The sequence below is a fragment of the Triticum dicoccoides genome, chromosome 3B (genome assembly GCF_002162155.2).
Source record: "Triticum dicoccoides isolate Atlit2015 ecotype Zavitan chromosome 3B, WEW_v2.0, whole genome shotgun sequence".
Taxonomy (NCBI): Eukaryota; Viridiplantae; Streptophyta; class Magnoliopsida; order Poales; family Poaceae; genus Triticum; species Triticum dicoccoides.
In genome coordinates, this window is record NC_041385.1 from 20955922 (window position 1) to 20983630 (window position 27709).

Genomic DNA, 27709 nt, shown 5'->3' on the forward strand with positions numbered 1-27709 from the left:
TTATGGTACCATGAATCTGCTTTCTCCATCCACAACAAAAGAGAATGGATGATGATAACTACTCCCTCTCAGTTTACAAGTCCTGCGTGTATATCTAGGTTGCCAATTTTATCACCGTAATATAAACTACATAACACAAAAATTATATCGTTTGAAAATAGAACATTTGATATTTATAATGTTTTTTTTGGTAATATATGACTTATGTTATTTTGGTCAAATTGACGATTTAGGGATACGTGCACGCCTTATAAACTGAGAGAGAGGGAGTACACATTATTACTAGCTAATTAAACTGGCCCGGACCAATTAGGTTTATACCAACCAACCCTGCCTCAAGCACACTGTAAAGTGCCACCCTAAGCATAGCAAGTCCACTAACACCGTACTGTAATCAAACAATTTATCCACCGAGGGCTTGGCACACGGCCAGCCAGCCAGCCAGCCACCACCCCAGACCCAACTAGCAGCAGACCATCAAGGTGGCAACATGCCGGGCCTGCAACATGTCGTTCACCAGCCCACAGGTCAGTCAGCTGCTACTATTGTACTCCCTCCGTTCCGAATTACTTGTCTTAGATTTGTGTAGATACAGATGTATCTAGCACTAAAATGAGTCTAGATACATCTGTATCTAAACAAATCCAAGACAAGTAATTGGGAACAGAGGGAGTACTCCATATACATGTGCACAACACAGCACACCCACGTACGGTCACCAGTGCACTGGACCGTGGCGCCCCTCACAATTTTATCATGGTACAACCCATAGTTTTTCCTTTTTCTCTGGCTGTTCCAAACTCCAAAGCCCATCCCCCACCCGGCCAGCCTCTGCAGACAGCCTCCTGGAGAGGCTACAAAAGAAGTGATATTTTTTTCACCACACCATCCTAACAAGAGCGTGCATGTGTGACACAGTAGATATATTTTTCACCACGCTACTATTCTTGACGAGAGAGTGTGAGACAATGAGAGAGGCCGTGTGTAATAACCGTGCATGTACCGTGTGCAATTTACTATAAATTTTTACCGGAGCGGTGGGGGCGGCAGGGCAGACAGGGTGAAGGAGGAGGATGGCCCTCGCCCATGTGGGAGGGTCAGTGAGATTATAAGAAGAGTGGGGAGGAAGAAGGGAAGGAGGAGTAGTAGAAGTTAGAACCGGACGACACATTCTTAAATGCAGGCAAGGAGGGGTGGCTTCTTCTCCTCCTCCTCCTCCTCCTCCTGCAACGGTACAAGAGCCAGCGCCAGCGCCATCACTTCCCCACTCCTCCACTAGCCACTGCCCCTCCCTCCCACATACACACACACACACACCATCTCTTCCTCCATCCATCCTCCCCTCCTCCCCAAAGAGAGCTTGCACAGCAACTTGGAAACGGCGGTGATCTGCAAAGATGACCAAAGATGAGGACTTCAAGCTGGTCAAGATCCAGGTGCCTCCCTCTCCATCCTTCCCTCTCTTGGCACCCTCTGTTTCTGTTTCTTTCCATCTTTCTATCTAGTGTATGGTGTGGATTTGTGGGGAGCTCGACTGTTCTTCTTGGTGTGGTGGTGCTTGAGAGAGAGCTCATAAACCGTTCTTGCTCGCCTCCTGCAGACCCACGTCCTGAGGGTGAACATACACTGCGACGGCTGCAAGCACAAGGTCAAGAAGCTGCTCCAGAGGATCGAAGGTACACACACACACACGCCCAGCCACTGTCCATCACCTTCCAAATTTCCAATCCAATCCAATCCTCCATGTCCTTTCTGTTGGTTCCTTCTTGCACATGCGCCATTCTAGCGGTCTAAGCTGCTGCTGGTGCTACTTGCTGCTGCTGCTGTTGTTGTTACATAGCCCCCTCTTTTTTCTCTTTGACGCACCACGCTTTGCTGTAACTGTAACTGTAACTGTAACTGTAAGCATCTCCTCTGCCCTGTTAATAAAGGCCTGAGGCTTTGCTCCTTGCCTGCCCGCTTGCATCTGGCCTGAAAGCGCCCCCACGAGTCTTGCCAAATGCGCTTACACGACAAGAAATCCCTGCTTTTCATGCGGTCAGGGCCATGCTAATTAAATGCCCAGAGACCAAATTGATGTAGTAACTAAATTAGTTATGGATGTTGTGAGTAAATCCTGAGGTAATTTGCTAGTTAGTGGATAACAGGTCCAAAACTCACCCCATGTGTATGTAATGGCTGAGGTGATTGCTGTGCCGAATCTCACAAACGGCTGATAGGAAATGACACACACAGGATGGATGGATGGGTGGATGGATGAACCCCACCCAGACTCACTGCACAAACCTACACATTCTTGTGATGCTTAATTGGTGGTGAACAGTAGTACTTTGCACAGTAATTTTTACCGTGGCTCACGAGCAAGTTGTGAACTCTCCTCTCTGCTTTCTGTTCATTGCAGGCGTCTACTTGGTGGCCATCGATGTGGACAACCACAAGGTCACGGTGACCGGCAGCGTGGACTCTGAGACGCTGATCCGGAAGCTCACCAGAGGGGGCAAGCACGCAGAGCTGTGGTCGCACCAGAAGGGCGGCAACGGCGGCAACAACAACAACCAGGGCCACAAGGGCGGCGGCGGCGGCGGCAACAACAACCAGCAGAAGCAGCAGCAGCAGCAGCAGCAGCAGAAGCAGGCTGCGAATGTGAGCAAGGATGGCGGCGGCAAGGGCAATGGCGGGCAGAAGGAGCAGGGCAAGCTTGGTGGTGGTGGAGTTGGGAGCCTCATGCAGGGCCTCAAGGCCTTCAAGAGCCAGCACAGCAAGCACCAGCTCCCTGAGCTGAGCTCGGACGACGACGACGACGATATGTATGATGATGAGGATGATGAGGACGATGATGAGTTTGACGATGAGTACGAGGACGACCTCCGCTTCCTCGGGGACAAGATGAGCCAGCTCGGCATCATCAGGCAGCGTGCCGAGGCTGCGGCGGCGATCAACGCCAAGAACAAGAACGCCGCCAATGTCGGCGGCAAGAAAGGCGCCCCGGCAGGGAACAACCACCATCAGAGCAACCAGAACCAGAAGATGAACATGGGCGCGGCGGCGGGGAATGCCAAGATGGGGAATGGCGCTCCGAAGAACACTGGCGGCATCGGCGGCCTGATGGGCCTGAACCATGGCGGCCTGGGGGCGGCCGGTGCTGCCCCTGGCATACAGGGCTACACAGGCGGCGGCGGCTTCAGCCACCCGTCCTCCTATGGCGCCGCCGGCTACGGAGGGCTCCAGCAGCAGCAGCAGCAGCAGCAGAACGGCAACCTGATGGCGAGCATGCAGGGGTACCACAACAACCCGGCGGCGGCCGCGGCGATGATGAACAACCTGAGGGGCAACATGATGATGCACCAGCCGCAGGCGCAGCCGCAGATGATGTACCACCGGTCTCCCCAGATCAGCCCTTACACCGCCTACTACAACCCATACAGCTACTACTACCAGCAGCCCGGCGGCGGCGGCGGCGGCTCCTCCGCCTACCACCCCGGCGCCGGCACCGGCGACGTCGAGACCATGTTCAGCGACGAGAACACCAAGGGCTGTGCCATCATGTAGTAGGATTGTAGTTAGCGGTGTCAAGAGTCACAATGTAGAGGATGATGGGCTTGGTGATGCAGTCGTACTACTTTTTTACTAGTATTTTGCTGCCTTTATGTTTTTTCTCCTGTATCAAGAATGAATGAATCATGGGTGTTGACTTGGGATGATGTGCTGTTTGAAACTGAATGAAAGCAGTGGTGCCACTGTGTGTAGAGAAATTAGTATTATCTTTGACTGCCTTGTGCTTTGGCCCTGCCCTCTGAAGCCATGACCAAGCTGTTTATTTAGTGTAATTACCTTTGCTGTGCTGAGTACTTGTCAGTACTGGGGTGCTGTATCGCTGGCAGAAATTGTCCCACACACCGTCCTAATGATGATCATCATCATGGCACATGAGTGAAGCCGGTGAGCATGCCATGTGAACAGAAAATAAACATTAACATGTAGTAGTAGTAGTAGTAAATTAAGTACAGAGGACAGAGGACTGGACTGGGCAAATTTCAAGCCATGACGCCGTACCTTTATAGTACTATAAACAATTTCCCAGGGCAGTGTTCTGGGTGGCGAAATACTGTCGAGAGAACAGGAGAGCAGTTGATTCCAAGAACCAAGAGGAAGTTGCACACCTGCAACACTGAAGAGCTCACCCAGTTCAGCAACGATTTGTAAGGGAGGAGGACTCCATTGGGGGCTTGAGAAAAAGCTGTGACCTGCTAAAAACCAAAGGCGGCCAATTATGATAGAATTCCATTCATGATGAAAGTTTATGCTGGAAAAGGTGGTTGAAAATGAATGCGGGCATGATTGTAATGTGGCTCCCTTCATGAGCACATTGGTCCCTGACCAAAAATGAATTCTGATCTCCTCAAAGATTTTGCCAGACTATATAGTACAGGGTTCATAATGGCCATCTCCCACCAATACGCGAAATGAAGATCGGTGTTCAGAAAAAGCAAATATGAGGTGGTATACAGTCTTATCTGTTTTTCGAGCAGTTAGCGAACTGTGTTCTTTTTGAAGTAGCGCACAGAACGCAGTTGAGTGGCCTTTGTAAGAATGTATTAGGGTTCTGGGGAAGGGAAATTGCTCTGTGGAGAGACTTGTTTAATCCTCGGTCTCTGGGTTAAACTGGACGTGATGGTGATTATGATATCGCAAGCACTTACACGGGCGTGCAGCGAACACCCCTAACAGCAGAGATGGTCAACTCAACGCGAGATCCAGAGGGGAAGAATAGACAAATTGTCAAGTGCAGAGCTACCTGCAGCCTGCAGGGGAAGAAATTCCATGAATCGCAGTTGGTGCAAGGATAAAACCTACTAGCAATAGTAGCAACTGTAAGGCAAAAGAACTAGACGAGGAGAAATCCCATGAACTGCAGTTGCTGATGAAGCAGCAGGGGGTAAAGACATTTCAAATTTGAACTACAACCATGACACTTATTTCGGATCGGAGGGAGTATAATTTATCTGAAAATATGTACACTAACAAGGCCACTGATCCCCACGAACAAGTTAATAAATTAATTCCCAGGCCCAGATTCCCATCTCACCAATTTTTTTGTTTTTGTTTTGCGAGTCCCCATCTCACCAAACTGATGGTCCTAAAACCAAAATGGCAGAGGACAAAACCATATGCAGGAACCAAACAAAGCCAAAATCCAGATCACTCACAGCCCCATTTTCCTTTCCATTACAGATGTATAGAAAGCTATGAGCCACTTCCCATATTGGTGCCCAACACACCCGCTTTGAGGGAAAGAAGTTTTTTGCCCGAACAGAAAAAAGATCCGTGAAAGATAGGCGCCACCACTACCACCGTAGTGTACTGCCATGCTGCTGGTGGAGCTGATATAAAGCTTTCTCGTCATTTCAGTCAACATATTCCCTCACGCTCACGCACACACACACATGTTACAGCAGGCCTCTCATCGGCTGCGGCGAGAGGGGCCGGAGCAGGAAAGGGCGGTGGGCAAAAGCTGGAGCTCGGCTGAGCGAGGGCATGGAGAAAGCCCAGCACAGCACAGTGGATGAACTTGAACGCAAAAGACCATCTTTAGCCTTTAGCAGGCAGCTTTGGTGGTGTCATTAGAGTACCAATAGTAGGTTATTCACTTGCTTTTAGTACAAGGGATTATGATGACAGCGGCATGAAAAGGAGTTACCAATGCTGAGGCTTTGGGGCAGCCAGGACTGCAGAGGGGCATGTCTTTTTTGACCCGAGGTTGCCCCCAGCACAGTGAACTGGTGCTTGCAGCTACCAAGAAAACTTGGCCCCTGCAACATGGACAAAGGAAGCAAAGAGCCATTGGGGTAAGTGATGGCGTTTCTTTCCTGCTATGCAGCACTCGCCTCTTGAATAGGCATACTGGAGCTTTGCTTCAGAGCTTTTGATAACTGGGTGGTAGCTGTGCATTTGTCTATTTTCCCCAAAAAGAAAACTAGGTTGAGGAATTTTATTGTGTGCTAGCATTGTAGTGAGGTGGTTGCATTTCTGGAAATTTGCACAGTTTGCTTTGGTGAAGAGGTTAGAGTTTCAATTAATATGACATGAATGAACTAGCTAAGGGACTCAAAAAAATTCCGAGGGAGCTCAGTGAAACTACCTCTAAAAACTAAGAACCAAAACAGAAGCCTTATAACAATAAAATCTTTTCATAAGAAATCCATAAGAAAATCCTAAGTCATGATTGCAGAAGTACTTAACTTATTCAACTGATGAAGGACAACCATCATAAGGAAAGCAATCCTAGTACTAAACCGATTAAACAAACCTCCTTGGTTAAAAGTAATGCGTCTTTTTCTCACCTAAACCCCATAGATGAATCTTCAGTGCATGTTTTGCCTTTTCTTTCTCTTGTAAAAGTGGAAGATAAAACCAGGTTTCTACCCAAAACTAGCCTGAAAGCTTTAGACAAAGGAGCAATAGGCGTGGAGCCAGCTGAGCATAATACCCATCCAGGAAGCTTCAGAACAATGTGCTTTTCAGGCCCTACTAATAGCATTTGAACAGTAACAACAGGCTGAAGAATTTTAAAACTGATTCTTCGGTCGTGCTTCCAGATAAGAAGCTTAGCACGCTGAAGCTTATAGTACTGTTTGGGTACAACCAATTAAATATGGAAAGGGCTATAATTGAGACCAGATGGGTGGATAAAATAAGATTAACTAGGAGGGATGCACGAGCACTTACCTGCATGATTCCACAGGAAGCTTCCTCTCCTTTGATCAATTCCTCTTCCTGAAAGGAGGAACTAAACAAATCCAGGTAAACTCTCAGCATCTTACTCTTCGACAACCCCAATAATCTTCCAGATCAAAACAATCCATTTTTAATAAATTAATTAATCAAACTTCGGCTATTCTGCGAAGGTAACTTCTTGTCTTCTCATAACATATTTATGTACTCGAGTAAGGGGTGCCATACTGAAAGCTCGAAAGTTCAGTCGCCGACAGAATATTAAGCACATCTATAACCAGTCGACAGCACGTTTATGAGCACTGTTAGTGTGACAATCGGATCCAGCTAGCAAATAAAAGCAAGCCATGTTGAGCAGCTTTGGACTGTTCTGAGACAAATTCAAAAGTTTTTTAACATGCAAAATGAATCTCTCCAGTGTCCAGCCTATCCAACATGGTGTAGTGGAATGACAACAGTCTTCACAAGGTTAGCATTAGCACGCTAGAATGTGCGCCAGCAGTACTCCAATCAAAGAGGTAACATTCGATCATACTTTAATCGCCTAAAACAGATTATTTGGGGTTTGAACACATCCTAGATAATAAGCAAGTGCATACATGTACCACATAAGAAAATAGCAAGTGTAAATCTATATTTCCTCATCCTAAGCATGTCCACCACTCAATAATACAAAATAAAAAGAAAGAAAAGGCAGCCAAAGAAAAATAATGCATCATGCAGAACTCCAATCTAAACAGCGGAATGAGCAGATATGTCATATATAGGAACCATTGTGTAAAGGAAACTGCTAGCTTGTCATGCAATAAGAAGGGAGACAAGTGTTTCAAGCTTCTGATGCTGTAGGAATACAAGTCTGAGTTGCAAAGCCTGACCTCAGTAATCCTCAGCAGTAACACCAGGTTGTCAACAGTAATTAGCACCTTAATATTATTACTGATCAACTCGCACATCAAGCAAGTGTTTCAAAGAAAGTTGGTTAGTTTCCTTAAATGAGAAGTATGCTAGAGAAACAATTTGAGCACTCCCTCCGATCCATATTACTTGTCGCTGCTTTAGTACAATTTCTAGTAAAGCAGCAACAAGTAATATGGATCGGATGGAGTACATCATTTCCACCTAGCTGCAAGCTATTTACAGTGTAAACGGAGAAACGGAGAGAATCACGTCTCAGCTTGCTGAATTAAAATAGACTACTGAAAACAGACCCCATTTGTTCGGCAAACATAACATACATTGAAATGATATGGACAGAGGTACTTTTCTTACTAATTCTGTCATGTTACAGAAGATATTCATCATGGATCACAACACTACAGATAACTTGACCACCATTTGAAGAGCATTCTGGAAGAGAAATACATTACTGTCGACTGTTCTCAGCTCAACGTTTGTCATTTTTCCTCTTTCTCGATTGTGCTTTCTGCCATTTCTTCTTAGGCACTAATTTACTCTTAGGCTTCAACTTTAACTCTGGAGAAAATTTGAAATTTGGATCTCTCATGCGTGCTTGTATATCCTTGAAGAACTGGATATTGAGCTTCTTTGGTCCACCCTCCCGCAGCTCTGCATACTCTGGTCCTGAAACAATGTTCTCAAATGCTCCAATCAGGATATCTATATCAGTGACAACATCAAATACGTTAATGTAGCGTCCATCAGGTCCTTTTTTCAATTTCTTGAGAGCATTTTCGACAGCAAGTTTTCTTGCTTGCTTTCCTGGAGAGAGCTCTGGTGGTTCCTTCTCGGCTTTTAACAGCTCAGAGATTGTGCAATATTTAGGCGTCTCATCAAATTCAAACACCTTATCTATATATGAATCACTGCGTTCATTGGGATGTGGCTCGGTAGGGATATCATTGTCATCGTCCTCCTCACTGCCACTCCAGAGAGTCATATCGTCTTCATCGCTCTCAGGACATATGCTTCTTAACTCATCACTGTCATCACCATCAATGAGGTTTGCATTCTCCTTGGCTTGCTTCTTCACTTTTTTGATTTCCCTCTCCATTTTTGTATCATTCTCCTTCTCTTCATCCTCGTCCTCACTGGCAGTCCATAGGCAGTCCTCCTCGTCAACATTCTCCTGCCAAGCTTTCCTGAACTCTTCGTCACCTGGCCTTCTTTTACCAAACAGATCATAGTGTGAGCGATCATCAGCAAAGAACCGTGATCCTGGACAAAGATAAGGCCTTCAGTAAATATTTGCTTGCAGGCAAACAATTGTACTCAGCAAAGAATTTGGTACAAAAATCATTCATCAACATGAAGAATATCACCAAGTGGACCTTTCTATTAGATCATCCACCACTAGGTATGGTAGCACCATACCAGGCATATCTTCCATACAACAAGTGAAAAAGATACAAAATCACTGGAAACATCAAGAATAACACCATAAGCATTGACTAAAAGGATGGCAACATCGTGCTCTCATGACTTTATATGATGAAGATGTACTTCCCATACAAAAACACTGCAAGTTAGAATATAGTTTAGAAGCTATAATATGCAACGCGCATCAGGTAATTCACAGACACAGAAATTAAAAAAAAATCTGAAACCGGGTACTGTATAAGAGCACTTGATTGCTGAAAGATCATCTGCGTGATGTACATTTCAGCAATAGGTTCTCAGGTTATGCGCTATGTAATTCACATCTGCAACATGGGAATCATATTTGTCTCATCTTTCTGTCTCGGAAAATAAGCACAGTATTGTTTTATCTTCAGATTTATACAGAGACACTGACAGCATCTCTTCTCAACCTCGAGTCATATGGCAGACCAAGCACACATGGCAAATTTAGCACGCTTGTGGCGTAGGTCGTGCAGTTAAAATTCGTTGGCAGGCAAAGGATTGTACATTTGTGCTCAGCAAGGATTTGGTATAAAAATCATTCATCGACATGAAGAATATCACCGAGTGGACCTTTCTATTAGATCGTCCACCACTCGGTATGGTAGCACCATAGCAGACACATCTTCCATACAACAAGTGAAATAGATATAAAATCACTGGAGTCATAGAAAGTAACATCATAAGCAATCACCAAAAGGATGGCAACATAGTACTCCCATGATTTTATAGGATCAAAGATACATATTACTTCCCATATAAAAACACTGCAAGTCAGAATATAGCTTGGAAGCTATAATATGCACTAAGTGCACCAGGTAATTCACGGATACAGAAACTACAAAATGTCTGAAACCGGTTATCGCATTAGGACAACTTGATTGCCTGAGAAATCATCCGTGTGAGATGTCCATTTCAGCATCTCAGGTTATGCGTTATCCAACTCGCATCCGCAAATTGGTAATCATATTGATCCCATCTGTGTTTCTCGGAAAACAAGCGCCGTGTTGATTTATCTTCAGGCCTATACAGAGACACTGACAGCATCTCTTCTCTTCTCAACCTCGAGCCATACAGCAGAGCCAAGCACACGCAAATTTAGCACGAGCATGGGGCGTGCAGTCCCTACATCCTAGAGCTAGGGTATGTGTCTCTGACTACGCGGCACAGAAAATTCAGAAACCATTCGCAGTTGCAGTGCGGAAACAAAGCCGACGGGGTTCACCGAACAGGAGCGGGGAGGGGAGGGGTCGAATCCGGAGAGGCCGCACCTTGGGGAGCCCAGAGCGGGGGAGACGGGGCGGGGCCGCGGGCCAGGCGGCGCGTGGCGGCGGGGGCCGGCGAGGGATGGGGCGCCGGGCAGCGCGCGCCGAGGCGGAGGCGCGGGAGGAGGTGGCCGGCGAGGAGGCGGCGAGCCATGGGCGGGAGGGGAGGTGGGGCGGGGGTGGGGTGGCGCTACCGTGAGGCGCCCATGGAGGCCGGGAGGAGGTTTTACAGGAAGGAACGCGCCAGGAGGGGAGGGGAGAAGGAGGAAGGCGGCAGCGGAGTGGGGGCGTGGAGGTGGAGATGGGCCTGCTTCGTGATGGGTCAAAGGCCTGGCATTGCTCAAATGCGACCCAACTCATGGAAATGTCTGCAGTTAAAGCACAGATGGAGGACTGGCTTGATCACCGACCGGGGCACTCCAATATTTCAGCAGATAAAAGCTCTTGGTCGCAGCTATGGAAAGTTCAGGTTCCCTCCAAGATTAAGGTTTTTGTCTGGAGGCTAGCACACACATCAATCCCTACGTGGCTAGTCCGTCACGAAAGAAACATGTCGGACACACCGGCTTGTTCAATCTGTGGAGCTGGGGAAGATACCTGGCGTCACTCATTGCTGAGCTGCCGCATGGCTAGATGCGTCTGGGCATTGGGGGACGAGGAGCTCCTGGAGCATGTAATCTCAAATCAAAATGCTGATGCCAGGCTATGGTTGTTTTGGCTGTTTGAATCGACCTCCCAACAGGATCTAACGCGAGTACTTGTTACAATGTGGGCTATTTGGTGGGCTCGCAGAAAGGCAATCCATGACAACGAGTTTCAAAGCCCACTGTCAACCATGAACTTTATAAGACGTTTTTTGGAGGAGCTGGATATAGTCGAAGCCCAAAAATCGCGATCGGCACCAGCACCGGCGGCTCCCAGAGCGCGGGCATGGCTGCCACCTGATGGAGAAGCGGTGAAGCTAAACTGTGATGGCGCCATATCAACTTTGGGCAACAAGGGAGCGGCGGCTGTGGTGTGCCGAGACAAGACTGGCAAGTTTCTTGGCGCTTCAGCTTTAGTTCTTGAGGGTTTGACTGATCCGGCGAGCTTGGAGGCACATGCATGCAGTGAGGCCCTTGCCCTCGCTAATGATCTGAACCTGCAGGACCTGATGCTTGCCTCAGACTGTTTAGAGGTAATCTCCAACATAAATCAACATGCAATACCAGTGTACGCGTCGGTTCTGCAGGAGATTCAAGTTACTAGGAACTTTTTCAATTCAGTTAACTTTCGTTCTGAACGTAGAGAAAATAATTTTGAAGCCCACTCGGTTGCAAAAGGAGCTGCGTCTCTGCCGGTGGGCCGCCACGTGTGGCTAGGGATCCTTCCTGATATTGCTTGTATTCCGGAGGTGTTGAACTTTGAATAAATTCCCTAGTTACTTTAAAAAAAAACTCATGGAAATGTCCTTCCCTAGAAAAATCATGGAAAATGTCCACTTTTATAATGGAATGTCCCATTTTTTTTACGGCATGGAAATATCCCATTACCACCAGGTAAGTAAGTACCGCTAAAAAATAGGTAAGTTCAACGGTTACGGTTTTGCTATATCTCGGGTGCCTGGAAATTTCCCTCATGTCAGTCATTTTTCCTGGTTCATCCCGAGCTCGCCGAAGAAGAGGCGGTCCCACTATCTATCTTAGGATGAAACCATTGCCCCACTATCTATCTTATTAGGGGGAGCCATTGCCTCATTATCTATCTTTAGGGTGGGGGTGCAGGGGGTCACCAGAATTCTTCACCGATGTGACGGGGCTTAGAGGGATGGTCGGGGCGGCGGCCAACAACGGCGATGGGAGGGGGGAGGTTGAGGGGAGGGCGGGGCAGCTATATTCGCTGGATGCGGGAGACGGAGGCAGGCGGTTAGGCTGGGTCGGATGGAGGCTGCAAGATTTGGGAAGAAGATGAACGATGACAGTTGGAGGAGGAACAAGGAGATCTGGATGTCCATCCATGATCCGACGGTTGGGAGTAAGTGACTGATGCAAAAGAGAACTGCATACATCTGAGGGATAGACGGTCCCTTATCTTTTTAGATTAGATGAGCAACTTAAAAGGGTGTATGAAACATATGAAGAGTGGCAATGTTGTTGCTCCGATCTGATTGCACTCTCTTCGTTGAAATCTTGGCAGTATTTCCTATTGCGGAGATTGAAGAAAATGTTTTTGAGAAATTTCCCTGTAGTTCTTACTGATAAGAGTTAATTTTAAATTTCTAGGAACAATGATATGAAGCATTGTACCTATAATTTTTGTTAAATTTGAATAAAGTTACGGGTCATTCTAAAAAAATCGGCTAGAGAATATAAATGATAACACATCATATCCTTGACATATAGCACACTATCTTCATTATGTGGTAAGGTCACAGCCCCTAGTCCATACGTACCAAAACATCAAAAGGGACAGAAACATCAAGTACTGCAATAATAATTGAAAAAAAGTAGTAATGGCCGTGTTCCTTCACACTGTAAAACAAATGTTTGCACTTTCACAACTTCTGGAGTGAAAACATGATTTTCAAAATAGAGCCGGCCTAAGTTGTTGATATCTTAATATCATTTGCATAGCTTAGGCTGCTTATACGGTTGTTTGTAAGAAATAATCAAATGAACAACATCACAGTATACATTTGAATTCATGCTTGTGACAAATGTTGTTTGATACCAATCACAGAGCATGCAAGTGCCATTGGTGAGTAATGACCCCTCACCCACCCACAAACACAAATAAGAAGCGGGTTTACCAACAAATAAGCACTGTCTACCAGGAGATTCTAGAAAAAACTACTTATTGAATACCCATATGAATTCTTTACATAAGTTTATCCAATCTTGGTAGAATCGTACTCTACAAACTTCTGTCAGTTTTTGGTTGGATTTTTACACACTCTATAAATACCCTACCAAGTTTTGTGGATATTTCAAAGACTTATAATAAAGATAGCTATAAATTTACTAAGCAATATTAATATGTATAATCTATTTGCCACACAAATTGTTTTTTTTTTGGTTTGTTTAGTGAGAAATGTGTTTAGTATACTCAAAGCAAAATTTTAATATAACATAGCATATGATGAGAAGACCACTAATGCAAATTTAAAAAAGTTCAGTATAAATGTTTAAGAACAGTGGACAAACTTGAGTGTGGGCCGAGTGGTGGAGGGAAAAGTGAGGGGCGTTAGTTGGGTGGGGGAAAACTGAGTGCTAAGCAATCGATGGCATAGAAATAGAAATCCCATTAATTAAATGAAAACATCCATGTTTAAAAGCATACCTTGTAAGTAAGTATTAATCAAACTTATGCCAATCTCAACTCAGGGGCAATCAGGTTGTAAGTGAAACCATGTTTGACTCAGTTGGTGGATAGTATATCTTTAAGAACATGCCCTTCAGCTGGTCATGCATGGGAGGCTATCTCCTCTAGAACCTTATACTGAGAAATCAACATAGAACAGTGATCCATTTTAGCTTTTGATACCATGTTGCTGACATTATTGAACCCATCCTCCGCAGAGAAGGCCAACTTGGACAAATGATCTTTCTTTTCTTGTTTTATCGTATTTGTCACCTTCACCTCCGCGTCGCCTCCCTGAGCGAGGCGACCGGGGACTCCCCTTCCCTCCTCCTCCAAGCGCCTCCCCCTCCTCCTAGTCCTCTCCTGCCGCCGCCGGCGTAGGCCGCCAGGCCTTGCTCGCATGGTGTCGGCGTTGGCGGCCCCGTTTTCCCCCGTTCAGCGCTACGGCTCGGGTGGTGGCGGCTAGCGGCAGTGCACCTAGGCCGGCGACGGATCCAGCGACGAGATCTTTTGAGAACCTGAAACTCCACATGCCTAGGAGCGACCCGTCATAGTGTGTTGCAGCTATGGGATGCCGTAGATTGACCTGATCGCCCCCAATGGCTCGATATTTGTTGTCCTGCAACACGAAGAACAACGAAAAACAAGAGAAAGAGAAAACGTGAGAGAGATAAAGACATAAAGGTAAAAGTGGTATATTTGTTTGACGATTGTGTATTGCTCAAAAGGCCATCACCTCTAATCTGTATGTGAGCCCGACTAGATTTCCCGCACAAGAAAATGAATCGATTTTTTGTCTAAATATCTAAATCTAACATAACTTGGACAAGTGTGTCCAGAATTTCATGCAGGTCAAAAGGAAGTCAACTTGTCTTGGTTGTAGAGGTTGCATACAACCTTGGATTGAGATGATCGAGAAATAAAATTTGTTTGTCTAGATGAGACGAAGGACTTTCATATTGTACTTTTTTTTCTCGTTTGAAGCCATCTTGAAGTAGATTTTTGTTATGCTTTAATAAAGTATGTTTTCTGAGATGCGTTTGTCTTATCATGTCTTTGGAGGTTGCAAACGAGCTCGGATGAAAATAATTCCAAAAGCAAAGTTCTTCCTTTCGAGGAGACAAAAATCCTTTCATGTCGAACATTTTTCTATTTGAGGAGTCTCAATGCCGAAAAATGCCCCATGGATCATATAATTTTTCAGAATAAATCAGGCCGAACCCGGTTGAACCGGGCAACATACTAGCCCTCTCGGGCTGGGCATGGTTATATTGGGCTGACAACCAACTCTTTCTGGGTATGGCCTGATTACACTGGGCTAAATGCACAAACGATATGTATCACACCTTCAATCGCCCACTGGCATAGGAAAGTGGCCAGCCCATTAGGAAGCGCTCTCTCATTTCATCAATTCCTTTTCATTTTGAAAGACTATGCTTTGTTAGCTACCAAAACGTTGTTGGAAAGGTTTGATGGTGGTTTTAAGAAGCTTCCATTCGGTTTTTCTTCCACCAAATTTTGTGCTTTCCTTTTTGTTTTCTCCCTCGTTTTAGTTTTCTTCTTGTTTCATTCTTCCTTTTATTTTATATCTTTAAATTCATGAACATCTTTTGATTTTATGAACATATTCATAAATTCACAAGCATTTCTTATTTAAAATTTGCAAACATTTTAAATTCATGTTTTTTTTTTCAAATTCACAAAAAAACTGAGTTCATGAATATTTTTTGAACCAATATATTTTTAGAATTTGCAAATTTCTTCAAATCCACGAACATTTTTAAAATTTTCGAGCATTTTTCTATGCATGAACATTTTATTATAAATGTTTTTAAAATTCATAATTTTTTTTGAATTCGTGGACATTTTAAAATTATTGAAATCTTTTCAAATTCACGAACACCTTTTGAATTTTCAATTAATTAATTAATTAATTAACAATTTTAAATCCACTATTTTTTCAAACTCGTGAACATTTTAAAAATCCATGAACAATTTTGTTAAACTCAAGATTTTTTTTGAATTGTGACACATTTTCCAAATCCGCAATCATTTTTGCAATTTGTCAACATTTTTTGAGTTCATGAGCATCTTGCCAACGTCGTGCAACTTTTTTCAATTCACAAACTTTTTTGAAGTCACAATTTTTTTGGGTTTTTATGCAGTAGAAAAAAAGGGAAAAAGTCAGACATCCTACCTATGCTTAAGTATGGGAATGGGCCAACCTGCTTTGGCTGGACCTGGTACCTGCTGGCCCCTCCACTTTCTTCACGGATGTGGTGCTGGCCCGATGGTCCAGTGGTTACTAGCCTCATGTCTCATTAGGTAATATGGTCCGATACATTTTAATATTAGATTCATATAAAATATGGAGTGGTAGTACAATAACATCTTTAAAATAGAATCCTTCATGAGTAGGAATTTTAGCATGCTATTAACTTGTCTATTTCTACCATGAAAACTCTTATCAACACAAGTTAGCCTATTTGTAGCTCCACAACAGAGGCAATTTTGGATCAATATTTTAGAAAGGACCTATAAATGCTAACAATATTTACAAAGGTGTAAGCTATCGTAACGACATACTACATCTTGAGCAATTATATTTGAGTCAATCCGCTTGTCCCGATGGGCCGGTGAGGGCCGACTTTGCAGGCCCAATTGTCATACAAAGCCAACCCAGAAGACCCATCGGCCTTGAGATTCTGGGCCGGACCAATGTTCCAATGGGCAACATTGACCCATTCCCATCTTGGCCTACACTACGCTACAGAACGTAGCGGTCGGAGCTAATGGGCCAGCCCACCCTACAACAATGACATGAGCAATTGGTACAGGACGTTAGTGATGTGTGCGTTATATCACTACACTAGATCTTAAGTTGTTTTTTTATCAAATAGATAGTAGGAGAGGCTCCTACTATGTTTTCGTATATGTGGTGGGGTTACACAATTACATTTTTGTATGTACAAGGTCCATACACCACAGCTCTGTGTGGGCAGTGAGAGGGAGAACTATCTCACAAGCTCTAGTGCAAAAGAGTGATAAAAGAAACTATCAGGGCTTTGTGAGCCTCCTTAACTCTATGCTGTAAAAGACCAAAGTCTTCCTTGAACCTACTGAGCCAGGAGTCCAAACTTGGATGGACGCCTCTGAAATGTTTATTGTCCCATTCTTTCCATAGGCTCCATGCTGCAACCAGGAAAATGTCCATGAAGAATGAGTTGTTCCAGGTTTTCCTGACCGATTGGAGAAGGCGGAGACGACAGGTGGATATGGGCCAGTCAATGCCAAGTTTTCTCCAGCAAGCTTGACTGAAGGGGCATGTAAAGATCATGTGATCAACTGTTTCCTCCATGTGTTGTCCACATAGGAGGCAATCATGGTCATCTCCAATATTGTAGTGACATTGTTTCAGCATGTTACGCGTGTTGAGTCTATCATGAAATAGCAACCACCCAAAGACTTTGATCTTCATGACACACTTTGATTGCCACAGTTAGTGGAAAGCAGGGTGAGCTCGAACATCTTTGAAGTAGAACTTGTAAATTCTGTCTTGCCCCAGATATAATGTCAAACGTCATTGACCATGGAGGAGGGGTGCATATGCATTGACAGTATCTGAAGATCTCGCACTTCTTCCAGGGCTTTGTGGAGATATGGTGAGGTGAAAGCTTTTAGCTAGAGTTGTGTTTTCCAAGAAAGCCTTAACAGGCGCGTTCTCATGTGAGGTGTAGGAGAAGGCGCGTGGGTGGGTGGTTTCCAGCACGTCTTCTAGCCAAAGGTCCTTCCAAAAGATCGTTGTCGTACTAGAGACCACATGTATCCTCGAGATCCCACGGAAGGCTGGGGTGAGTTTTAGGATGTCATGCCACCAAAATGAACCAACAGGGTCCGAGGCATTAGGGATTTTGTTAGTGTAGTAGCTGTCCCAGATCAAGTTTACCCACGACACATTCAGTCTGTTGTAGAACTTGTGCAAAACTTTCATAAGCAATGCTTCGTTCTCGACTTTGAGATTGATGACCCCAAGCCCACCATGTTTCTTTGGTTTGCAAAAGTTTTCCCAAGCAGCCAGCGAGTTGCATTTTTCTCCCTGCTCTATTTTTTGGGTCCAAATACATTTTCTCCTTATCTTGTCAAGCATTTGAACGAGCATGGGGGGAAACTTCAAGATAAAACATTTTGAATAAACAGATGTACAAAAAAAGGGAAAACTCCCAGGTTGCAACAAGTGGCGTGCATGCAGTGCACCACTTGTCGTAACCTGAGGAGGTGGGAGTGATCTTTGTTAGGAGTACTCCTTAACTAGTGATTTCAGCACACAAGCACCGGGAAATCCTAATTGGCGCAACCCCCCGCATGTACATCTTTGGGCCGGCCCAATGATACGTCTCCAATGTATCTATAATTTTTGATTGTTCCATGCTATTATATTATCTGTTTTGGATGTTTAATAGGCATTTATATGCTATTTTATATTATTTTTGGGACTAACCTATTAACCGAGGGCCCAGTGCCAGTTTTTGTTTTTTTTCCCATTTTAGAGTTTCGCAGAAAAGGAATACCAAACGGAATGAAACCTTCACGATGATCTTTCTTGGACCGAAAGGAAACCAGAAGACTTGGAGATGAAGTCGGAGACGCAACAAGGTGGCCACGAGGCAGGAGGCCGCGCCTAGTGGGGTAGGGCGCGCCCCCTACCTCGTGGGCCCCTCGTAGCTCCCCTGACCTAGTTCCTTCGCCTATATATACTCTTATACACTAAAAACATCCAGAGAGCCACGAAACCACTTCTCCACCGCCGCAAACTTCTATACCTGTGAGATCCCATCTAGGGACCTAATGACCCACAAGTGTAGGGGGTCTATCGTAGTCCTTTCGATAAGTAAGAGTGTCGAACCTAACGAGGAGCAGAAGGAAATGACATGCGGTTTTCAGTAAGGTATTGTCTGCAAGCACTGAAATTATCGGTAACGGATAGTTTTGTGATAAGCTAATTTGTAACGGGTAACAAGTAACAAGTAAATAAAATGCAGCAAGATGGCCCAATCCTTTTTGTAGCAAGGGACAAGCCTGGAAAAATTCTTATATGGAGAAAAGCGCTCTCAAGGACACATGGGAATTATCGTCAAGCTAGTTTTCATCATGCTTATATGATTCACGTTCGTTACTTTGATGATTTGGTATGTGGGTGGACCGGTGCTTGGGTACTGCCCTTTCTTAGAGAAGCATCCCACTTATGATTAACCCATATTGCAAGCATCCGCAACTACACAAGAAGTATTAAGGTAAACCTAACCATAACATGAAACATATGGATCCAAATCAGCCCCTTACGAAGCAACTCATAAACTAGGGTTTAAGCTTCTGTCACTCTAGCAACTCATCATCTACTTATTACTTCCCAATGCCTTCATCTAGGCCCAAGCAATGGTGAAGTGCCATGTAGTCGACGTTCACATAACACCACTAGAGGAGAGACAACATACATCTCATCAAAAATATCGAACGAATACCAAATTCACATGACTACTTATAGCAAGACTTCTCCCATGTCATCAGGAACAAACGTAACTACTCACAAATCATATTCATGTTCATAATCAGAGGGGTATTAATATGCATATAGGATCTGAACATATGATCTTCCACCGAATAAACCAACTAGCATCAACTACAAGTAGTAATCAACACTACTAGCAACCCACAAGTACCAATCTAAGGTTTTGAGACAAAGATCGGATACAAGAGATGAACTAGGGTTTGAGAGGAGATGGTGTTGGTGAAGATGTTGATGGAGGTTGACTCCCTCCTGCTGAGAGGATCGATGGTGATGATGATGATGACGATTTCTCCCTCCCGGAGGGATGTTTCCCCGGCAGAACAGCTCCGCCGGAGCCCTAGATTGGTTCCGCCTCGTGGCGGTGATGTTTTGTCCCGAAAGCTTGCTTATGATTTTTTCCAGTGTGAAAGACTTCATACAGCAGAAGATGGGCACCGGAGGCCTGCCAGGTGGCCCATGAGGCAGGGGGCGCGCCTAGGGGTTGTCATGTGCTTTCATGGTTGGATGCACGAAATCTTAATGCAAAAGAACGTCACTTTATATTGCCACTTGTGATATGGACCTTTATATGCAGTCCATCGCTTTTATTGCTTCCATATCACAAGATCGTATAAAGCTTATTTTCTCCACACTAATAATTCATACATATTTAGAGAGCAATTTTTATTGCATACAACAATGACAACTTACTTGAAGGATCTTACTCAATCCATAGGTAGATTTGGTGGACTCTCATGGCAAAACTGGGTTTAAGGATATTCGGAAGCACAAGTAGTATCTCTACTTGGTGCAAAGAATTTGGCTAGCATGGAAGGGGAAGGCAAGCTCAACATGTTGGATGATCCATGACAATATACTTTATTTCAGATATAAGAAAACATAACCGATTACGTTGTCTTCCTTGTCCAACATCAACTCTTTAGCATGTCATATTTTAATGAGTGCTCACAATCATAAAAGATGTCCAAGATAGTATATTTATATGTGAGAACCTCTCTTTCTTTATTACTTCCTATTAATTGCAACGATGACCAAAATTATGTTTGCCAACTCTCAACAACTTTTATTCATCATACTCTTAATATGTGAAGTCATTACTCTCTATAAGATCCATATGATCTCTTTATTTCTTTTTATTCTTTCTTTTTATTTCATTCCCTCAAGATCATAGCAAGATAGCCAAGCCCTTGACTCAACACTAATCTTTATTATATATAGCTCATGAACTCGATTACATAGAGGAATCATAAAGCAAAACTCAAAACTAGATCATACTAAAACTTTATTCTACTAGATCAAGATATTACCAAAAGGATCGAACTAAGAAAAATGGTAAAGATAGGAGTGTAATGGTGATACGATACCGGGACACCTCCCCCAAGCTTGGCAGTTGCCAAGGGGAGTGCCCATACCCATGTGTTCATGTCTCTTTCTTCGAAGGTGGTGGTGTGATATTCTTGGCGATGATGCCCCTCAGGATACGATTCTCCTCCTCGAGCTTATTGACTTGCTGCTTGAGGTCATTATTTCCTTACGGAGCTTGCCCGTCACAGCTAAAGCGCCTTTCACCCATGGATGTTGCATAGCTGCTGGAGAACAAGTGACACTCTTTTTCATATTTTCATAAGAAAGAAATCTAACATTGGAAGGGAAGACCGAGTTTGGAATAGCTGAGCTCTGTAGTTCCCCCATCGTGAATCCGTCTCGGAAGCGAGAAGGAACTTCTTGATCCTCCTCCATGGCATCTATCTGTTTCAAATCAGCCTCCATCTCTTCCTCCGTTGATGGCCCAAAGTTGTCATCATCGCTGTTTGCTCCTGGTCCCGGTGTCGGATGAGACACCCGACTCTCCCCTACTGACTCTTGAGAAGACATCTTGCTCTAATCTATGACAAAAACAGCTCAAAACAAAAACAGAGGATTTCGTTGTGGTACAATGGTCAAAACCTTCGGGAGATTATATAATGAATTTTTACCGACCAAGAGAAGTATGGTGCAAGAAAACAGAGTCCGGAGAGCACACGAGGTGCCCACGAGGTAGGGGGCGCGCCCAGGGGGGTAGGGCGCGCCCTCCCCCCTCATGGATGCCTCGTGTCCTTCCCGGACTACTTCTTATTTTCCTATTTTCTTAAATATTCCAAAATGGAGAAAAATTGCTATTAGAACTGTTTTGGAGTCAGTTTACTTACCGTACCACATACCTATTCCTTTTCGGAGTCTGGAACATTCTGGACAGTGTCCCTTATGTATTCCTCCGGGGTCACGGTTTCAATAACATTAGTTTCAACATTTACTGGATTACCTGAGATATAATGTTTGATTCTTTGACCGTTCACCACCTTCGGATTTGTGCCTTCTAAGTTGTTGATTTTTATGGCACCGAAACGATAGACCTCCTCGATAACGTAAGGTCCTTCCCATTTAGAGAGGAGTTTTCCTGCAAAAAATCTCATTGAAAAGCAACATTTGTATCCTTTTGTCATGCCATCTTTTAACCTTTTCTTTAAACAGTTTGGAATTCTCATAGGCTTGAGTTCTCCATTCATCAAGTGAGCTAATGTCAAATAACCTCTTCTCATCGGCAAGTTTGAAATCATAATTGAGCTCTTTAATGGCCCAATATGCCTTATGTTCTAGTTCGAGAGGTAAGTGACATGCTTTTCCGTAAACCATTTTATATGGAGACATACCCATAGGATTTTTATATGCAGTTCTATAAGCCCATAATGCATCATCAAGTTTCTTGGACCAATTCTTTCTAGATCTATTAACAGTCTTTTGCAAAATCAATTTAAGCTCTCTGTTACTCAGTTCTACTTGACCACTAGACTGTGGGTGATATGGGGATGCAATTCTATGATTAACATCATACTTAGCAAGCATTTTACGGAAAGCACCATGAATAAAATGTGAACCACCATCAGTCACTAGGTATCTAGGGACTCTAAACCTCGGAAAAATAACTTCTTTAAGCATCTTGATATAGGTGTTATTGTTGGGGAACATTGCATAAAACAAAAAAATTCCTACGTTCACCAAGATCAATCTATGAGTTCATCTAGCAACGAGAGAGAGGAGTGCATCTACATACCCGTGTAGATCGCGAGCGGAAGCGTTCAAGAGAACGGGGTTGAGGGAGTCGTACTCGTCGTGATCCAAATCACCGGAGATCCTAGCGCCGAACGGAGGGCACCTCTGTGTTCAACACATGTACGGTCAGCGTGACGTCTCCTCCTTCTTGATCCAGCAAGGGGGAAGGAGAGGTTGATGAAGATCCAGCAGCATGACGGCGTGGTGGTGGATGCAACAGGGATCCGGCAGGGCTTCGCCAAGCGACTACGGGAGGAAGAGGTGTAGCAAGGAGGGAAGGGAGGTGCCAGGTGTCAGGGTGCGGCTGCCCTCCCACCCCCTTCTTTATATAGGGACCCCAAGGGGGGCGGGCGGCCCTAGGAGATGGGATCTCCTAGGGGGGCGGCGGCCAAGGGGGTAACTTGCCCCCCAAGGCAAGTTGAGGCGCCCCTCCCCTAGGGTTCCCAACCCTAGGCGCAGAGGGGGGCCCAGGGGGAGGGGGGCGCACCAGCCCACTAGGGGCTAGTTCCCCTCCCACTTCAGCCCATGGGGCCCTCCGGGATAGGTGGCCCCACCCGGTGGACCCTCGGGACCCTTCCGGTGGTCCCGGTACAATACCGGCGAACCCCGAAACTTTCCCGATGGCCGAAACTCGACTTCCCATATATAATTCTTTACCCCCGGACCATTCCGGAGCTCCTCGTGACGTCCGGGATCTCATTCGGGACTCCGAACAACCTTCGGTTTGCTGCATACTCATATCTCTACAACCCTAGCGTCACCGAACCTTAAGTGTGTAGACCCTACGGGTTCGGGAGACACGCAGACATGACCGAGACTGCTCTCCGATCAATAACCAACAGCGGGATCTGGATACCCATGTTGGCTCCCACATGCTCCTCGATGATCTCATCGGATGAACCACGATGTCAAGGATTCAAGCAACCCCGTATTCAATTCCCTTTGTCAATCGGTACGTTACTTGCCCGAGATTCGATCGTGGGTATCCCAATACCTCGTTCAATCTCGTTACCGACAAGTCACTTTACTCGTACCGTAATGCATGATCCCGTGACAAGACACTTGGTCACTTTGAGCTCATTATGACGATGCATTACCGAGTGGGCCCAGAGATACCTCTCCGTCATACGGAGTGACAAATCCCAGTCTCGATCTGTGTCAAGCCAACAAACACTTTCGGAGATACCTGTAGTGCACCTTTATAGTCACCCAGTTACGTTGTGACGTTTGGTACACCCAAAGCAATCCTACGGTGTCCGGGAGTTACACGATCTCATGGTCTAAGGAAAAGATACTTGACATTGGAAAAGCTCTAGCAAACGAACTACACGATCTTGTGCTATGCTTAGGATTGGGTCTTGTCCATCACATCATTCTCCTAATGATGTGATCCCGTTATCAATGACATCCAATGTCCATAGTCAGGAAACCATGACTATCTATTGATCAACAAGCTAGTCAACTAGAGGCTCACTAGGGACATATTGTGGTCTATGTATTCGCACGTGTATTACAATTTCCGGATAATACAATTATAGCATGAATAAAAGACAATTATCATGAACAAGGAAATATAATAATAATCCTTTTATTATTGCCTCTAGGGCATATTTCCAATAGTCTCCCACTTGCACTAGAGTCAATAATCTAGTTACATTGTGATGAATCGAACACCCGTAGAGTTCTGGTGTTGATCATGTTTTGCTCGCGGAAGAGGTTTAGTCAACGGATCTGCGACATTCAGATCCGTATGTACTTTGCAAATATCTATATCTCCATCTTGAACATTTTCACGGATGGAGTTGAAACGATGCTTGATGTGCCTGGTCTTCTTGTGAAACCTGGGCTCCTTGGCAAGGGCAATAGCTCCAGTGTTGTCACAGAAGAGAGTGATTGACCCCGATGCATTGGGTATGACTCCTAGGTCGGTGATGAACTCCTTCATCCATATTGCTTCATGCGCTGCCTCCGAGGCTGCCATGTACTCCGCTTCACATGTAGATCCCGCCACGACGCTCTGCTTGCAACTGCACCAGCTTACTGATCCACGATTCAACATATACACGTATCCGGTTTGTGACTTAGAGTCATCCAGATCTGTGTCGAAGCTAGCGTCGACGTAACCCTTTACGGTGAGCTCTTCGTCACCTCCATAGACGAGAAACATGTCCTTTGTCCTTTTCAGGTACTTTAGGATATTCTTGACCGCTGTCCAGTGTTCCTTGCCGGGATTACTTTGGTACCTTCCTACCAAACTTACGGCAAGGTTTAAATCAGGTCTGGTACACAGCATGGCATACATAATAGATCCTATGGCTGAGGCATAGGGGATGACACTCATCTCTTCTTTATCTTCTGCCGTGGTCGGGCATTGAGCCGAGCTCAATCTCACACCTTGCAACACAGGCAAGAACCCTTTCTTGGACTGATCCATATTGAACTTCTTCAATATCTTATCAAGGTATGTGCTTTGTGAAAGACCTATGAGGCGTCTCGATCTATCCCTATAGATCTCGATGCCTAATATGTAAGAAGCTTCTCCAAGGTCCTTCATTGAAAAACACTTATTCAAGTAGGCCTTAATGCTGTCCAAAAGTTCTATATCATTTCCCATCAAAAGTATGTCATCTACATATAATATGAGAAATGCTACAGAGCTCCCACTCACTTTCTTGTAAACGTAGGCTTCTCCATAAGTCTGCATAAACCCAAACGCTTTGATCATCTCATTAAAGCGAATGTTCCAACTCCAAGATGCTTGCACCAGCCCATAAATGGATCGCTGGAGTTTGCATACCTTGTTAGCATTCTTAGGATCGACAAAACCTTCCGGCTGCATCATATACAGTTCTTCCTTAAGATAACCGTTAAGGAATGCCGTTTTGACGTCCATCTGCCACATCTCATAATCATAGTATGCGGCAATTGCTAACATGATTCAGACGGACTTCAGCTTCGCTACGGGAGAGAAAGTCTCATCGTTGTCAACCCCTTGAACTTGCCGATAACCCTTAGCGACAAGTCGAGCTTTATAGATGGTAATATTACCATCCGCGTCGTCTTCTTCTTAAAGATCCATTTGTTTTCTATCGCTCGCCGATCATCGGGCAAGTCTGTCAAAGTCCATACTTTGTTTTCATACATGGATTCTATCTCGGATTGCATGGCTTCAAGCCATTTGTTGGAATCTAGGCCCGCCATCGCTTCTTCATAGTTCGAGGGTTCACCGTTGTCTAACAACATGATTTCCAGGACAGGGTTGCCATACCACTCTGGTGTGGTACGTGTCCTTGTGGACCTACGAAGTTCAGTAGCAACTTGATACGAAGTACCTTGATCATCATCATTAATTTCCTCTCCAGTCGGTGTAGGCACCACAGGAACATTTTCCTGAGCTGCACTACTTTCCGGTTCAAGAGGTAGTACTCCATCGAGTTCTACTTTCCTCCCACTTACTCCTTTCGAGAGAAACTCCTTTTCCAGAAAGGACCCGTTCTTGGCAACAAAGATCTTGCCTTCGGATCTAAGGTAGAAGGTATACCCAATGGTTTCCTTAGGGTATCCTATGAAGATGCATTTTTCCGACTTGGGTTCGAGCTTTTCAGGTTGAAGTTTCTTGACATAAGCATCGCATCCCCAAACTTTTAGAAACGACAGCTTAGGTTTCTTCCCAAACCATAATACATACGGTGTCATCTCAACGGATTTAGACGGTGCCCTGTCTCTAGAGCGTATCCCCAAAATGATAGCGGTAAATCGGTAAGAGACATCATAGATCGCACCATATCCAATAGAGTGCGATTACGATGTTCGGACACACCGTTACGCTGAGGTGTTCCAGGCGGCGTGAGTTGTGAAACGATTCCACATTTCCTTAAGTGCATACCAAATTCGTGACTTAAATATTCTCCTCCACGATCTGATCGTAAGAACTTTATCTTTTGGTCACATTGATTCTCTACCTCATTCTGAAATTCCTTGAACTTTTCAAAGGTCTCAGACTTGTGTTTCATCAAGTAGACATACCCATATCTACTTAAGTCATCAGTGAGAGTGTGAACATAACGATATCCTCCGCGAGCCTCAACACTCATTGGACCACACACATCAGTATGTATGATTTCCAATAAGTTGGTTGCTCGCTCCATTGTTCCGGAGAACGGAGTCTTGGTCATTTTGCCCATGAGGCACGGTTCGCATGTGTCAAATGATTCATAATCGAGAGACTCTAAAAGTCCATCAACATGGAGCTTCTTCATGCGCTTGACACCAATGTGACCAAGGCGGCAGTGCCACAAGTATGTGGGACTATTGTTATCAACTTTACATCTTTTGGTATTCACACTATGAATATGTGTAACATTACGTTCGAGATTCATTAAGAATAAACCATTGACCATCGGGGCATGACCATAAAACATATCTCTCATATAAATAGAACAACCATTATTCTCGGATTTAAATGAGTAGCCATCTCGTATTAAACGAGATCCAGATACAATGTTCATGCTCAAACTTGGCACTAAATAACAATTATTGAGGTTTAAAACTAATCCCGTGGGTAAATGTAGAGACAGCGTGCCGACGGCGATCACATCGACCTTGGAACCATTCCCGACGCGCATCGTCACCTCGTCCTTCGCTAGTCTCCGCTTATTCCGCAGCTCCTGCTGTGAGTTACAAATATGAGCAACGACACCGGTATCAAATACCCAGGAGTTACTACGAGTACTAGTAAGGTACACATCAATTACATGTATATCACATATACCTTTAGTGTTGCCGGCCTTCTTGTCCGCTAAGTATTTGGGGCAGTTCCGCTTCCAGTGACCCTTCCCTTTGCAATAAAAGCACTCAGTCTTAGGCTTGGGTCCATTCTTTGACTTCTTCCCGGCAACTGGCTTACCGGGCGCGGCAACATCCTTGCCGTCCTTCTTGAAGTTCTTCTTACCCTTGCCTTTCTTGAACTTGGTGGTTTTATTGACCATCAACACTTGATGTTCTTTCTTGATTTCTACCTCTGCCGACTTCAGCATTGAAAATACTTCAGGAATAGTTTTCACCATCCCCTGCATGTTGTAGTTCATCACAAAGCTCTTGTAGCTCGGTGGGAGCGACTGAAGGATTCTGTCAATGACCGCCTCGTCCGGGAGGTTAATGTCCAGCTGGGACAGGCGGTTGTGCAACCCAGACATTTTGAGTATGTGCTCACTGACAGAACTATTTTCCTCCATCTTACAACTATAGAACTTGTCGGAGACTTCATATCTCTCGACCCAGGCATGAGTTTGGAAAACCATTTTCAGCTCCTCGAACATCTCATATGCTCCGTGTTGCTCAAAACGCTTTTGGAGCCCCG

The 27709-nt window shown here is 44.8% G+C and overlaps 2 protein-coding genes across 2 annotated transcripts; one reads left to right on the forward strand and one right to left on the reverse strand.

Moving 5' to 3' along the window:
* Window positions 1-1135: 1135 nt before the first annotated feature.
* Window positions 1136-3761, forward strand: LOC119274434 (heavy metal-associated isoprenylated plant protein 32-like). The gene is made up of 3 exons (XM_037555140.1): window positions 1136-1436; window positions 1601-1676; window positions 2402-3761. The coding sequence occupies exons 1-3, from the start codon at window positions 1398-1400 to the stop codon at window positions 3547-3549; spliced, it is 1263 nt and encodes a 420-aa protein (XP_037411037.1). The 5' UTR covers window positions 1136-1397; the 3' UTR covers window positions 3550-3761.
* A 4121-nt stretch (window positions 3762-7882) lies between these two features.
* Window positions 7883-10509, reverse strand: LOC119274435. Its single transcript, XM_037555141.1, has 2 exons — window positions 10362-10509; window positions 7883-8907 (listed from the first exon to the last, which is right to left on the reverse strand). The coding sequence occupies exons 1-2, from the start codon at window positions 10507-10509 to the stop codon at window positions 8117-8119; spliced, it is 939 nt and encodes a 312-aa protein (XP_037411038.1). The 3' UTR covers window positions 7883-8116.
* Window positions 10510-27709: the final 17200 nt, after the last annotated feature.

Coding starts and splice junctions, on each gene's coding strand:
- LOC119274434 (XM_037555140.1), top strand. CDS start 1,398: ATGACCAAAGATGAGGACTTCAAGCTGGTCAAGATCCAG. Junction 1,437..1,600: donor TCAAGCTGGTCAAGATCCAG/GTGCCTCCCTCT, acceptor CGCCTCCTGCAG/ACCCACGTCCTGAGGGTGAA. Junction 1,677..2,401: donor GCTGCTCCAGAGGATCGAAG/GTACACACACAC, acceptor TGTTCATTGCAG/GCGTCTACTTGGTGGCCATC.
- LOC119274435 (XM_037555141.1), bottom strand. CDS start 10,509: ATGGCTCGCCGCCTCCTCGCCGGCCACCTCCTCCCGCGCCTCCGCCTC. Junction 8,908..10,361: donor CCCGCTCTGGGCTCCCCAAG/GTGCGGCCTCTC, acceptor ATCTTTGTCCAG/GATCACGGTTCTTTGCTGAT.